The sequence below is a fragment of the Microtus oregoni genome, unplaced genomic scaffold (assembly GCF_018167655.1).
Source record: "Microtus oregoni isolate MIOR12 unplaced genomic scaffold, Mior012 000028F_ref0000031, whole genome shotgun sequence".
NCBI classification, from domain to species: domain Eukaryota; kingdom Metazoa; phylum Chordata; class Mammalia; order Rodentia; family Cricetidae; genus Microtus; species Microtus oregoni.
Genome location: NW_024543087.1, coordinates 28,505,643 through 28,520,959, shown reverse-complemented (window position 1 = coordinate 28,520,959; position 15,317 = coordinate 28,505,643). Strand labels below are relative to the sequence as shown.

General features: G+C 44.1%; 1 protein-coding gene across 3 annotated transcripts in view; it reads left to right on the top strand.

Moving 5' to 3' along the window:
* The window catches only part of Slc9a9 (solute carrier family 9 member A9), a 555,668-nt gene extending 542,172 nt beyond the window's left edge, over positions 1-13,496 (top strand). For 2 of the 3 annotated variants that reach the window (XM_041677479.1, XM_041677480.1), the window contains exons 15-16: positions 1,575-1,680; positions 3,699-5,301. In XM_041677479.1, the coding sequence (XP_041533413.1) occupies positions 1,575-1,680; positions 3,699-3,926 (334 nt within the window). In that variant the 3' untranslated portion in view covers positions 3,927-5,301. Of the gene's footprint in view, positions 1-1,574; positions 1,681-3,698; positions 5,302-7,854; positions 7,994-12,392 lie in introns of those variants that run through there. The other variant, XR_005976519.1, reaches the window with a different exon arrangement.
* Positions 13,497-15,317: the final 1,821 nt, after the last annotated feature.

Here is a 15,317-nt window from a genome sequence, read left to right as displayed (position 1 = left end):
AACTGTGTTGCTGGGGGCCAGCTTTGAAGTTTCAGAAGCTCAAACAAGGTCTAGTGTCTTAATTCACTTTCTGTTGCCTGTGTAACAAGATGCAGAACTCTCAGCTCCTTCTCCAGCACCATGTCTGCCTGTATGCTACCATTCTTCCCACCATGACAATAATGAACTAAACCTCTGAGCTGTAAGCCTCCCCAATTGAATGTTTTCCTTTATAAGAGTTGTCATGGTCATGGTGTCTCTTCACAGCAATAAAACACTAAATAAGACAGAGAGGTTTGGTGGTGGGGCATGGAAGGATGGCTCAGCCATTAAAGGCTAGGCTCACAACCAAAGTTGCCAAAGGAAGACTTTAGGTTATATAAAATTATTATATCTCTAGGCCTTGATCCCTTCATCCAGAAAATGAAGGAAATAACACTCTAATGAAAATTAATAGGATATCATCAAGGGCTTTCAGATTTGTGTATGTGCTTACAAGATGTGACAGCAAAGGCAGTCTCTGAAGGATAATTTCTTCCCTGCCCCTAAGCTGGTCTTACCAGCCGCTCATCTTACAGGAAGCAAGCTTCCCATTTACATGCAGCACTGCAGACTGGCTTGTACATCGTATCAGCCATTTCCCTTCCGGCACGCCTAGGCCGTGTTCCCATGATTCCCAGCTTCATCGATGCTTTACTGTTAAGTGATCTGCAGTCAGAGAGGACCAGAGCTCCTCGCTCTGTTCCTATAGCAAGTAGGTAAAAGGAGGGGAAGAGGTGTTCTCCAGGTATGGGTGGTTCCTACAGACATTGTTATTGATAGGTTGGAGGGAAACACAATGGCTTCAGATGAACAGGTTTTCCTTCTAACTGGTTAGAGCACTTTGGGATGAAGAGATGGGAAAGACAAGTGCTAGACAATAGAACAAACCTAGCAGCAGCTGATTCGCATAATTTTGTATAGAAGTGTGCTGATGTATAAAGTGACTGTATTGAATACTGAAAATGAAGAATCTTGGAGAACATTCCATGTTGACTACCCAATTCTGAAATAGCTGAGCATTTTGTGGAAATACCTCTTGCTTCTTTGTGGAAATGACTGCTCTCTCTCTCTCTCTCTCTCTCTCTCTCTCTCTCTCTCTCTCTCCCCCTTACTGTGTGTGTGTGTGTGTGTGTGTGTGTGTGTGTGTGTGCGTGCGCGCATGTGCATGCACATGTGTGCTCACAGTCAATTTTTAGGAAACACACTTTTTATGCTGTTGTTCTAGGTGGTTCTTCTGAATGCATTCTCTAAGCAGACTGGCCGTGGTGTGGTGGCTGGAGGGACCAAGGGGGATCTTTGCATCTCTCTCTAACGTGTGCAGCCCCTTCGCCATTTCTGCACTCTGAAAGGCTGTCTGGAGAGCCACAACAGTGCGTAGAGCAAAGATTAAAATCAGCAATTCTTGCAGGCCAAATCGCTTCCTAAATGAGGGAGCAGAAGATTTAAAGGTGAACATAACTGTCTGTTTGGGCAACAGGCAAAGGTTTCTGCTGCGAGAGAAATGAAAGTCTAACTTCCTTTTGACAAGCTTTCCTTAACAGCCCCCACCCCAGATATCTGAAGCCCATCTTAACCCACTCGGGTCCTCCGCTGACCACTACGCTGCCTGCATGGTGTGGCCCCGTCTCCCGGCTGCTCACCAGTCCACAGGCCTATGGGGTGAGTGAACGGTCAGGTGGGGCAAGCCGGGTGAGTAACTGATGAGCTAGAGACCTCAGGGCTCTTCCTCTCTATCTTGAGGAGGAAGCGTTCTTTGACAATCACGGCACCAAGAAGTATTTCTCTTCTCTGCTCGGTTGTTGCTGATGGTGGCTTATTCTTCTTTTTTAAAAAGGCATTTTTTTTTATTTTTTGCCAATATCTTTAATCATAAAATGAACTTAGAAAATGTAAAAGTGATGCTTCTTCACAAACTGCTGTGTTTTGAAGTTTTGAATATTAGGTCTGTGCTTTATAGCTCAGGGGAGTAGAATAAAAAACCTACTGAGAAGCAATTAGAGTCATTCCCAGCAAATCCGAGTGTCAGGCAACTGAAGAAGAGCAGAGTCGGAGAGCTGGAAGTGGCCTAAGGAGCCGTCAGCCAGCATTCCCTTACAGGAGGCTCTCTCTCTCCACAACCGCAGCAGCTGGGGGCTTCCCCGAGGAGTGTGATAGAAGCAATCCTCACACAACACGTCTGTTTTAAAATAGCTCTCAGATGCTCCCAGAGTAGGCTAAAGGTGGGAACCCTGTCCTAAGGTGACCCAGCCAACCTTTGCTGTATTCTGACTTGCTGTCATCCTCCCAAGTCAATGGAAGATGAGTTGAGATGCCACTCCCTTCAGGGGGCACTCTGGCTGAGGTGACCATTCCTGGTCAGATCTATTTATTTCTGATGTTATCCTGTCCTCTAGGGTCAATACCAGTCATTCCTAGCCTTGTGACACTTGTCTCAAAAAATGTCCTGGAACCCCATTTAAAGTGAAATCTGACATCTTCAGCAGCAAGACTTTGCTGGAAGGCAGGTGCCCTTCAAAATCAGCATGGGACTTTTTTTTTTGTTTTAATACAATCTTTTCTCATTTTACATGCCTGTCCCAGTTCCCACTCACTCCCCTCCTCCTGCTCCCTTCACCCCCTCCCACATCCACTCCTCAGAGAGGGTAAGTCTTCCCATGGGGAGTCTACAAAGTCTGGCACATCACTTTGAGGCAGGACCAAGGCCCTCCTCACCCCCCACCCCCACCCCATATCTAGACTGAGCAAGGTTTCCCTCCAAAAAGAATGGGCTCCAAAAACCCAGTTCAAGCAGTAGGGATAAATCCTGGTCCCACAGACTGCCCAAGCCACACAACTCTCACCCGTTTTCAGAGGGCCTATTCTGATCCAATACAGGTTCTGTCTGTCTGGAGTTCAGTGAGCTCAGGTCAGCTATTTCCATGGGTACCCCAATTATGATCTTGACCCCTTTGCTCATATTATCGTTCCTCCCTCTCTTCAGGGATGGAACTTTTTTTAGAACATAGGATTTGGCTGTCTTGATTCTAGCCGACCTTCCTGGGTGCCAGTAAAGAAAATCCACCAAATCCCATTCTTCTCCACTCAGCCCAAGGAGATGGGTCATGGGCCTCTGCTGACCTTGGGCTTGGAGACTCTTTGAGGCTGTGTAGGAAGGCAAGTTTTCATGAGGACGCAAAGAATGCTGTGCCACGAACAAGCACAGATGGGCCATAGTAAAATTAGTTCCAAGAAAAAGGGGGTCTCCAGTTCTGGAGAGAGGCCCCAGGCAGTAAAGTATGGGCTGTGCAAACATGAAGACCCGAGGGGGGATCCCCAGCACCAGCCATGCGCCTGTAATCCCAGCGCTAAAGAGATAGAGACGAGTAGATCCCTAGAGAGCTCACTAGCCAGCTAGTCTAACCAGACTGGTGAGCCCAGGTTTAGCAAGAGAAGAGAAAGTTGCTTGAAAAAGGCGGGGGGGGGGGCAGGGGGGGTAGAAAGTCATTAAAAACACCTGATGTCAACCTGTGCCTCCACCTGCATGCATGTATGTATGTATGTATGTATGTATGTATGTGTGTGTGTGTGTATATAACACACACAAAATCTATTTGCTTACACAATGGGGATCCTGTTTTCTGCCTTCATCATGAAGTGACCTCTCTCTCTCTCTCTCTCTCTCTCTCTCTCCAAACCAGGAGCAACTGAAAGAGGATGATGTGGAATGTATCGTAAACCAAGATGAACTTGCCATGAATTACCAGGAGCCAGGCTCCTCCCCCAGCAGTCCTGCCACAACGCTAGCTCTAGACCAGAAGCCTTCATTCCAGACCCCAGGCAAGGAAAACATCTATGAGGGAGACCTGGGCCTGGGAGGCTATGAACTCAAACTTGAGCAGACTCAGGGTCAACCCAAGATGGACTAATTGGCATGATAAGGGCAGATGCATCACAAGTAACGCAAGACCACTGAGGAATGCCAACAGCCTAAGAGGTGACGCAGAGAGAGACAGAAAGAGTATTAAGAACATAAATTGGACAGAATCAAAACCTTGTCACATGTATCCTCCCGTGCCTTCAGAAATGAAAATTCATTACCTTCCCTCTGTATTATGTAACCTCATTTAATTATGACAGCCATTTTTACTGCTGGATTGGGGGCCAGGAGAGTAAGGCCTTTGGGATGATCCAGATGTGCGGGGTGTCTGGGGGGGGGGGCACCTCCTCCTGTTCCTCAGACAGCTCTCCAGGCCCTTTGCGTGGATTTTGGATTCTTTTCCCTTAATTATGGAGCATTAATAACACGAAGAAAGAGCCCCTGCGCAAAAGCGATAATTCTTATCTCTTAGGACCTGACTCCACTTGTTCTAACCGACTCTAGGGCTATGTTCAGAGCCGAGTGAGTGTTCAGTGCTCACTCTCGATGGCCTCAGAGTATTTGCATGAGTTGGAGGCCCTGTTGTCCTTGCTGGCACTCTGTCCATACGGTTCTTCCCACCACTCCAAAGAGCTGCTTGCCTCCAGGTGTGTCTGTGTTAAGCACAGGGCCTCTTGCCAGCCTAAGGGGACTCTTTCCAGGGAAAGCTGGTTTCTTTCCCACATGCTGTGTTTTCCTCAGATGATAAGCCTCCCTCCCTTGTGTGTACTGGAGGAGCTTCTTGGCTCTTGAAGCAGGTTCCCTCTGCATGCTGGCAAGTCATATTTTGCAGCATGACCCTTCCATATGGGGGAGACTGTGCAGAGGCCCTGACCTCTTGCAATTCCAATATTGGTGACTGGATGACAACAAAAAGACAAAAATAATAGGGCTGGTGGCATTTAGGCCACATTGAGGCACCAAGGACAAGCACCAATCCGGACCAACCCCTTGTCGGTGTGGCTCAAATCTTCATTGGAGAGACCAACACAATAGCTTTTAATTCAGCTGCATGACCTGTGCCTTTGAAGTCAAAAGATACCTCAAGCCTAGCTTCTCATGAAATGCAGGTGTTGCTGTTGAGCTCCGAAGAGCAGGCTTCAGACTTGGGAGCCCAAGACCTGATGGCCTTGCTTTTGAGGGACATGGAGAATGATGTCTTTCTCAGGCCCAAAGCTTAAAGATAATGCATGCTTCGCTGAGCACCCCGTAGGCCTTAGACCTGTGATATCAGGTATACTGTTCTGCATGTCCGTTTTCTTGCTCCCAAGTAGTAGAGACTGGGGGAAACTTTTATATTCAGCTAAGGAAAATCTTGTCATGTCAGGTAAATATGGCAAGGAGAGAAGTTTTCTAATTTGACATCATCCTAATAAAACTTTGTTATGGAGTATGATCGTGTTGGTTACTGATTCATTTCAAGGCATCTCCTCTGACCAGGCTAAGTGAGAGCTCTACACTCTTGTCTGTAGAGAAACGGGTGCAGCAGGTACTAAATGCTAGCATAAGGGAGATGCATGGGCCCTCGGATCCATGAACAGGTAAAGGGACTGGAGCAACAAGTCATTGAAGGAATAAAGAAATCTTGGGAAGATGTCGCAAACAAGGGAAACTGAGTCAAGCCAAGTGGCACAGCATCCTTTCATCCCACCAGAAATGACCAGAATCTATGAAGTTTTAAAAATAGAGAAGACACTAAAGGAGGAAGGAAAGAGGTCCAGAAGATGAGGATTCATCTTATTTCTGCCCCCGTCAAGTGGAAGCAAGAGCCGTAAATTTGGTATTTGTTTGTGTTAAGGGGGTGGGGGAGACGTCCAAAAATTCCAATGGTAATGGAAACAGGAAGTGGAAGGAAGAAAAATTTGGCCTACCAGATGAAATAAAGTAAGGTATGGAGGGGAGGGAGCATTCTAAAGCCAACACCAACTCACGAACAGTGAGTTAGAACAAAGCTAGTCTCTGCCACCCCATGGTTTCTCGGTAAGAGACAAGCTCTCTTTCAACGTGCCATCATGAACTACTGCCGACAGGGCAGTGGGGATAACCTCCACCAGGCTGGATCCAAGAGTAGGATCCCAATCATAGCCCATCCCATATGTGAGACAATATTCTCATCTTGCGATGTGATTACCAGCCTTCCACCCTAGCAGAGGCTAGTGCCCAGTTAGCGATTCACAAAGGCAAGGCTCGCTATGCTACCGCTGTGAAGGATAATGAATTATGATCTTAAGCAATGCCCTGGGCTTTGATTAGCAGCCTCATAACTATGAAATGCAAAGCTATTATTTACTGCCAGTTTCTAATGAATAATAAAGGCACAAGTTCTTTATTCAAGCTACTAATATTTTCCTTCATTATTAGAGCTTGAACCAGAATTCTCATTAATTAGATGACTGGTTCTTCCTTGAACTTTTTAACATGGGTACATCACACACATGCGCATTCACACACACAGAGTTTGACTCACTATTGTGGCCCTGTCCAGAGCCTCTATGGTGCTTCCCATAATACATGGATATGTCTGAGCAGGCCTGAAACCCAGTATCAAATGTTATTATGATCTTTAGTCACCATGAACTTTCTCAAAACTTTTTAGAGATCAATCTAATGATATAAATCAAAACTGAAATTATAAGTCCTCCCTGCACTACTAATGTCATGTGTGGAATGGTTGTTTATAGTGGAAAGCAGGATAAAAGGACATTTTCAATGTAGCCACATTTTGGAAGTGGTACAAAGATGCCCAACAAACCCCAAGTCCAACTCGGAATACTAAAATGAGAGTAGCATTTAAACAGAAAGCAAGAAATATGCAGAACCGAGCCTCAGATCCATGAACAGTTAAAGGGCCTGATTGGCCAAGGTGTGTTCCTGGCCACCATTGTCTCTGCTGGAGTCTCTCCAGCAAGACTGACCAACAAGCTACAAATCTGTCTCCAAGAGAGATTAGATTCCCCCTTGATGGACAAATTCCTCTTCCAGTTATCACCAGGGCTTCTGTTTGTTTTTTTCTCACAGCAGGAGATTCCTGGGCAAATATTAATTTTTTGATATACATTGTCTTAATAGTATAAACTCCCAAGAGAGGGACATAAGTGTCTCTTTAAAATGTATTCATTTTTGCCAGGCAGGCTGGTTACATTTCCCCACTCCTTCTGTTTGTTGCTTATTTTTTTGTTTTTTGTTTTGTTTTGTTTTGTTTGAGACAGGATCTTTTTACAGACACAGTTGTCCTAGAACTACCTTCAAGCTGGGCTTGAAATCACAGAGACCTACCATTCTTTTTTTTAAAAATCACAGAGACCTACCATTCTTTTTTTTAAAAATCACAGAGACCTACCATTCTTTTTTTTAAAAATCACAGAGACCTGCCATTCTTTTTTTTTAACAACTCAGTGAAATGTGCCTGCATCTGAAACAAGTATAAGAAGAATACAAGTGGGAACCAGGGTTAGCGCACGTTCAGTTTGTATCTGGTACACAAGAAACATTTCTGCATGGCTCCTTGGCTTTAGTTAGTTTTGGAAGGTCTGGCATAAGGAACTCCATCTTGTTTATTTGAGATAAAATTATGAAGTCTAGGCTGGTCTCAAACTTATGGCATCTTCAGCTTCCCAAGTGTTGAGATTACCAGTAAGCATTACCATGACTTTGGTTCTGACAACTCCCCCTCCCTTGTCTATGAACACTCGTCTCTGAAGATAGCATTACCTAACCAGCAGAGGGTTTGTTCTCTCTTGTATCTCATTGCCAAGATAATATTTGTTGGTTGGTCTGATTTGAACCTGCAGTGTGGGGGGGGGGGGGTTTGGGGGGGGGTTAGTGACAAGTACAAAGGATTCAGTGCCAGGAACCTTTTTTAGTTGAACAACTAAGAAGTCAAGAAGAAATGGCTCATGGGTCAAGCATTTCTAGAGTCCATTCTGTTTATTCTGCAGGTAGTGTCCTGACATTTCAACAGTATTGTCCAGGTTCCTGTGTCAGAGACTGTCCTTCTGAAGAATGTTCACAAATGATAGTTTCATAAAGCTTAACACACAACTGTCAAGAGTAAATACTGTTGAAGAACGCTAAAAGGTAATATTACAAAGTTTCACAAAATATAGAATAAGCCAGAGAAGACTGATTTCAAACCTGTATACAAATGCCCAATGCCTATTCATTCTTAGAAGGCTTATACAGTATATAAGTATATATACTTAAGTAAATACATAGATATATAAGCATATATACATAGTATATATGCATGTATAGATAAAAGACTCCCCCAGAAGCATCATTACACTGAACTAAATAAGTACCCCATATATAATATATATATATATATATTATATATATTAATTTAACTTCTATGTTTAAAACAAAATTTAGACTCTTTGGTTCAGTAGGATAAGCCTACAGGATGGACAATCAAATTTTAGACCCTGCACATAGACGAGGAACAACTCATCAGTTACTACAAAAGGATTACATACAAGTAGACCTCATATGTCTGGTCACACAACAGAGCAAAGAGATACAGACCAGTGTTTCAAATAAGAAAATTGTTCAAATGTCAGGTTTTCCATTTGACTATACCGAAAACACTTTTTATTCTGGATATGTGAGAAATTACACATATTGAAAGCGTTTATTAAAACAACTTAGATGTCGTCCTAATACATCACAGTACATCCATTTCATAAAGCAGAATCGTATGTGTTGATGTAGTCTGAGTTCTGGGACACTGCGCCAGAACAGCAAAGTGCAGAATGCAGGCTGGGCTACCGTGAGGAAGCCAAGTACTTGGCTGTTAGGAATGAGAAGGAGTAAGCCTTTACCTTTGTCTCTTTTGAATTTTACAATGGCAGACATATTATTTATTCAAAATAAAATAATAGTTCAACTCTCGTGAAATAATCCACGCAAAAAGCTAAGCTACACTAGGAAATGGACTGGAAAGCAGGAAGCGCTGTCTTTGTCTTTGGGAGACCTGAGGAATGTGAAGTGCAGCCCCCAGAGCACTGAGCACCTACGACCCCCGCAGCACTCACCGGTACCACTCTGCGGAAGGTCTTTGACTATGAAACGCCACTGAAACTCTCCCCCACTCTCAAATAATTAGCACATTTTTTTTAAAAAAAAAAAGTGGTTTCTTATCAGATAGCAAAATACAGGAAAAGGAGACTGTAAGTAGAACAATGTGCTGCTGACCCAGAAACAAGCAAGATCAGGAAAATCAGTGCAAAGTCCAGAAACAGACCTGCGGCTATATTTAGAAGGCTAGTTTAGGAAACACGGCATTTCAATTTGGGTTGGGGATGAGTGGACTAATTGCTTTTCAATTTAGAAAATGAAAGAAAGAGAATATCCTCCGATGCATGGAAAACTCAGTCCCAAGGGATGGAAATGACTAAACATAAAAAAGCAGAACAACAGGAAATTTAAAAGTAAATAATACTTCAAAACATGCAAGTGACCGAGCATGTTGTCTTCCTGAGACAGAAACTAAAAACAAATACAAATATGTCTTTAAAATTAAAAGCTTCCTATGTTAAATAAAACCAAATTTGAAAATAAGAAACTAACTGGGAAAAATAAATGTGTGTGTGTGTGTGTGTGTGTGTGTGTGTGTGTGTGTGTGTGTGTGTTATGTGTATAGGTTGAGGATTATTCTCCAGAATATAAAATTTATTTTATTTTATTTTTTTGGTTTTCTGAGATAGGGTTTCTCTGTGTAGCCGTGGTTGCCCTGGAACTCATTTTGTAGAACAACCAAGCTGGCCTTGAACTCATGAGCTCCACATTCCTCTGCCTCCCCAACGCTAGGATTAACGGTGTGTGCCTCCACCGCCAGGCACAAATAACTCTTACCAATACATGAGAAAAATGCTTAAAAGATGACCAAATTTAAAAGAAAAAACTGGTGTCTAAGAAAGGATTAACTGTTGTGCACCTTCTAGTCAGAATTTCTACTTTAAGGTAACTCTATATAGAACACCAATAATTGATGTTTATGCATGAGGAAATATATAAAACAATCTTTAGTGTGACATTGTTTGTTGCTTCAAAAATGTTGGGGGACATTCCAAGATACCTGTCAATAGCGGAAGGGTTACCTAAACTGTCCAGTTCTGTGGACCACTGTAGCAATCACATGCTCTGATTAGCCCATCTGCATGCACTCAAATGGAACTATTTCTAGACTATCATCAGTAGGGTTTAAATATGAAATATTCCCACAGGATCTTGCATTGATCATGTATCATAACCAGCTGGCGGTGCTCTTTTGAGAGGGAGAACAATGTTAGGAGGTGGGACCTCACTAGCTAGCGGAAATAGTCACTGAGGGTACATCCTTGCTTGTTTTCTCTCTCTTTCTCTCTCTCTCTCCCTCTATCCATATTCTCCTTCCCTCCTCCCTTCCTGTGGCTAGGAAGTGAACAAATTTGCTCTTCCATACAGTTGGCTCTCAATGCTTGGTCTCCTCAAGGTGCATCAACAGGGCTCGTCCTTACTCTGAAATCACACAAATCATGAGTCAAAATAAATCCTTCCTCCTTCTAGACTGTTCTCAGATATTGAGCACAGTAACAGAGAAACCTGAATACCCTTGTCTTTTTTGTGAAAAGCAGTCTGGAATGATAGAAGACCAACAGGTGTTAGGATTAAGAACTACATGGAGTGAGGTTTTGGGTTTGTGTTATTAATTTTTTATAATGGTACTATAATCACGATTTCTCTGTTAAACTAGTTTGAGAAGTTTAGGAAAATCTGAGTATAGTGATATAGACTTGAATTCTGTGCCACGTAAGAGAAAGCCATAAAAAAGCTTGCAGGGTTTGTCCTGAGAGTGGCCTGGCCTTCAAGATGGGGGAGGGGAGGGCAGAGTAAGAGAGCCTTCAAAGCTTTCCTCTGAGGGAGGTCTTGAAAGATGAGAGGCTTTCCAGATCTCCTCATCCCTGTCCCATGAGGAGGAGGGGGCGTGGAGTCACCAGAATGCTGCGAAGGGGAGAGTGGGAGGGGGTAACTCCACATGGTTACCACATGGGTTACTATGTGTTTGAAGGTGAGAAACGGAGAAACAAGAGACAGTTCTGGGGGTGTGGAACAAACTAAGGAGCACCACAAGCCTGTGTGAGCAGAGAAATATGTAACACAAATAATAAAAACCCAGAGACAGATTCTGGGGTTCAATCTGAAAACCAGAAAAGCAAAACAGTCAAGCCACTAAAGAAGTCTTCCCTCTACCAAGGCTGGGTAACTGCAGAGTAAGCCTCTCTCTCCTCCCATTTTATATTCCCTCTAGTGGTGTATGACTCCCTAGTACTAGGATTAAAGGTAAGGCACCACCACCTGTATCTTTTTCTGCATTGATCTTGTGTCATCCAGGGAGGCCTTGAACTCGCAGAGATCCCTCTGCCTCTGTCTCCCAAATCCTGGGATTAAAGGTGTGTGCCACCACTGCCTGACCTCTGATCATTAGGCAAGCATTATTTAATAAACATAAATAAAATATGACTATAGAAATAGTTGAGGCAGGGAAGATAATCACATGGGCCAGGTGGAGATGGAGTGCCGAGGACAGAGACAGTGGACTGCCTAGTGTTCGTCTGTGTGGGTGTTATTTTGCTAGCTGAGAAGGAAGAGTATCAGGCACTTTTCTGTTGCTGTGACCAAGACTGTGACCAACTTGTAGAAGAAAAAGGTTTATTTTGACTTCTGGTTCCAGAGGGAGAGGGAGAGTCCATATTGGTGGGTGAGGCATGTGGTACCTGGAGGAAGAAGTTGAGAGGCCAGACCTTTAATCACAAACACAGGCAGAGACTGAATCAGAAGTATGGTGAAGGTATCAACTCTCAAAGTCATCCTCAGTGATGTACTTCCTCCCCCAAAGCTCCTCCTCCTAAATAGTTCATAATGTCCTCAGACATCATGAGTGACATTTCTCATTTAAGTCACTACAGTGTCAGGAAGGTGGAGAACAAGGTAGGGTCTAGATAAAATTCAGACGTAAACTACACACAGTCGTAAGTGCAGGAATGTGGAAGGACGGGGAATCCAGATACCAAAATGACACCCAGTCTAAGGCTTACATATGACTGATGATTCTTTCCTTTGGGAGGGAACCAAAAGAAAGAATCAGTTCACAAAAAAGCCAGTTGATCTGGTTCTGAACAAAATGGAACTGAGGCTCCCATGCAGCACCTCTAGAGTTAAGGAGTTCTGTGTAAGTGGATTTAAAGTTTAGTAGGGTGCGAGGGTATGTCATAGTGGCATGGCACTCTTCCAGGACTTGCAGGGTTGTGGTTTTGATCCTCAGCGTTGCAATAGCAATAATAACAGTGATAAAATTTAGGTAAAAGTTCTAGGTTAGAGATGTGGGTTTTGAGGGATGAGATGTGCATCGTGGGTTCATGGAGAAAATGTTCAGGTACCATTGACTCTTGTATTTCTCTAACGCCTGTATAGAGATTCTGGTGTGTTCTCTTTGCAGCAAGACTCTAGATGCTCTGTGAGGAAAAGCATGACTGTCTCCAAGAGAAACCCCAGTGGTTGAAGTGTCCCATGGGAGCACTACAGACAAGAAAGAAAAGTAAACAAGATGGAGAGCTGAGGCATGCTAACCCACATAGCTGGACAGACTATGCACCTGCAAAGCACCCCCTGGAGCATCCCTGACTATGAATCCAAGGCCTGACATTTGCATGGAATGGAGAATTGGACACAGAACACTGTTGATTTCTGCCATCTCTTTATCTGTGTATCACACACCTGCTCTACCTCTTCCCAGCTGTGACCGGCCTGAGCATATTATCACTTCCCCAGTACCTACTGATCTGACAAATGCTTTGCTCTTGATAACTCTTAGAAACCACTAGAAGTAGTTCGCTTTCAGGTGGCCAAGCCAGCAGTGCCACTTCCCTGTCCTGTGTCAGTGGCAGGTCAGCTTTTTTAATCTGGTCATAATTTAGTCCCTGAGGACCCAGATTGCCTTTCCCTTCTCCCAAGACATCACACTGGTCTATTACATTGATGACATTTGGACCTAGTGAGCAAGGGATAGCTATTATTTAGAACATAATGGTAAGACATTTGCCTGTCAGAGCTTGGAAATAAACCTGACAAAAATGCCAGAACTTTGGACCTTGGGGAAATTGTCCAGTCTGATAGTGTGAGGCTTCTCGAGTAATCCTCCTGGAGATGGAGGTGAGCTGTTGCATACAGCCCCTTCTGAGACTACAAACGGCACGATATATAGTGACTGTAGACTGGTAAGAGGGTGTGTTCTTCATCTGCTGATCCAGCTCATTTACCACGGTAGAGTTATAAACCCCTCCAAAGATATGGCACCCATGAATGTGGCTTTACCTGATAATAGGATCTTTGCAGATGTAATCAAGTTAAGATGAGATCATAGGGGATTAGAGCAAGCCCTGATTTTAACAACCAATGTCTTTATATGGAAATGGAGACACACAGGCTGATAGCTTGCTACAACCGCCAGAAGCGAGGAGACACACAGGGGGCATTTTGCCTTCAATGCTTACAGGCTGAGACTGTAAGACCTTGAGTGCAGACTCCTGGCCTCTGGACCTGTACGAGAATAAATGTCTAAGTTTTTAAGCAATCCGTGTGTGGCGATCTGTTACAAGAGGCCTAGGAAAGTCATGTAGGGATGACCCGAAGAGTTGTGAGTTTGAGAGGATCTCTGAACAAGAGAAGGCTTTGTAATTGATCCAAGAGACAGTGCGAACTTCTCTGACCCTCGGGCCCCGTGACCCAGCACATCTGATAGTACTGGCTCTGGAAAGTCCCTACAAATGAGTCACCATTCAAAGCCTTGGGATTTCAAAGCAAAATTCTACTGCCCTTTGTAGACAGCTACCTATGGTTGAAAAGTAATTCAGTCTGTTGCTGGACCTTAGTAGAGACTGACACCTTCCCATGGACCATCAAGGTGGCATGTGACCTGAGCTGCCATATAACCAGAGTGATTTGTAGCCCAAGACATGAGGCTGAGGAAAGTGGCATATGAAATGACCAGGCAGGCATTAAAGGTAAATTTTAATTTGTGTACCTTTCCTCTTCCACTATTTTCTTTCTCTTTCCTGCCTGCACTGATAGCCTCACCCTGATAAACAGCTGCCTGAGGCAGGCCTGGCTTGCAGATGGTTTCGTGTGATACGCAGAGCTCAGATGTGGACAACTGCAGTGCTGTGGTCAGTTCCCCATCATCTCGGAGGGAGGGAGATGCCAGTCATTTCTAACAGTGAGCACAGCACTTTGTTGTCCCCTTTGTTTGGACGAGAAGTAAGCCAAAGATAAAGATCTCTGCTGTTGTGGGCTATGGCAGAGTTTTGGCCAGATGGCTTGAAGTTTGAAGTAGTGTGACTGGAAAATGGGAGGTAAGAAGTCTGACAAAGAAGAGTGTGCCAAGATGTCTGTGAGTGTGCAAGGAATCATGGTGTTTGTGTTTCATGCTCATTAAATAATAATCATCCCAGCAATAGTAGATTTTAATAAGTTAGCGAAAAATGAAGAGAATGACCCATTGTGTGGGTGCCTGTGAGTCTCTTTGTCCAGCCACTGGTCTACCCAATGGCCTCATAAACAGGGTTCACTGTGGCAGGCATGGGGTATGTGTGAGCCTAGCAATATGGGCTTTCATTCCCCAAAGCCAGCCTGACCACAGCCACTGTTGAGTGCCAGTCTATCCCTAGCAGAGACCAACACTGAGTCCCCAGCGTGGCTTGGTTTAACTGGGCAATCGGGCAGCTACCTGGTGGCAAACTGATTCCACTGGGCCACTCCCATTGTGGAAAGATAGCCCTTTACCTTTACTGGAGTACATATTTGGGTCCTAATTTGACTTTCCTGACACAGTACTTCTCCCTCGCACAGAAAGGAAAACAAATGCCCTCATAAACCTAAGTTCTTCTGGTCTAGAGGTTCTAAGAAAAGATGGATTCTTCCACCCACCCAGAGACCACAATATCCTGCTTGTGTAGGCCACTCTAGTCCTCGGAAACCTGCAGCATAGACAAAGAGGGGTGTTGCTGTGAAACTGTGGTCCGAAGCTGCCTTCCAAGAAGGAACTGAACGCTACTGCATAGTAGAGCGAAAGAGTTGAGAACACCGAAAGTCCCGTAGACTATGCCTGATGCTAACCATACCCTGTAAGGCCAGTCAATGGAAAACTACAGGAACTCAAATAGGAAAAATCTGTTCATGTCCCAAACTAATCACGAGTGAAATCTCAAGTTGCTATGGGGACTTAAGAACCATAACTAGCCACGGTTCTTCCTGAGACAAAAGGAATGTGGAGAGCTCAGAAGACAGCTATAAATACCAGCTACAACATGGTGAGCTACTGAAGTCAGGGTTCAATGGCCATGACTCTTTCTTTTTTGCTTTCTTA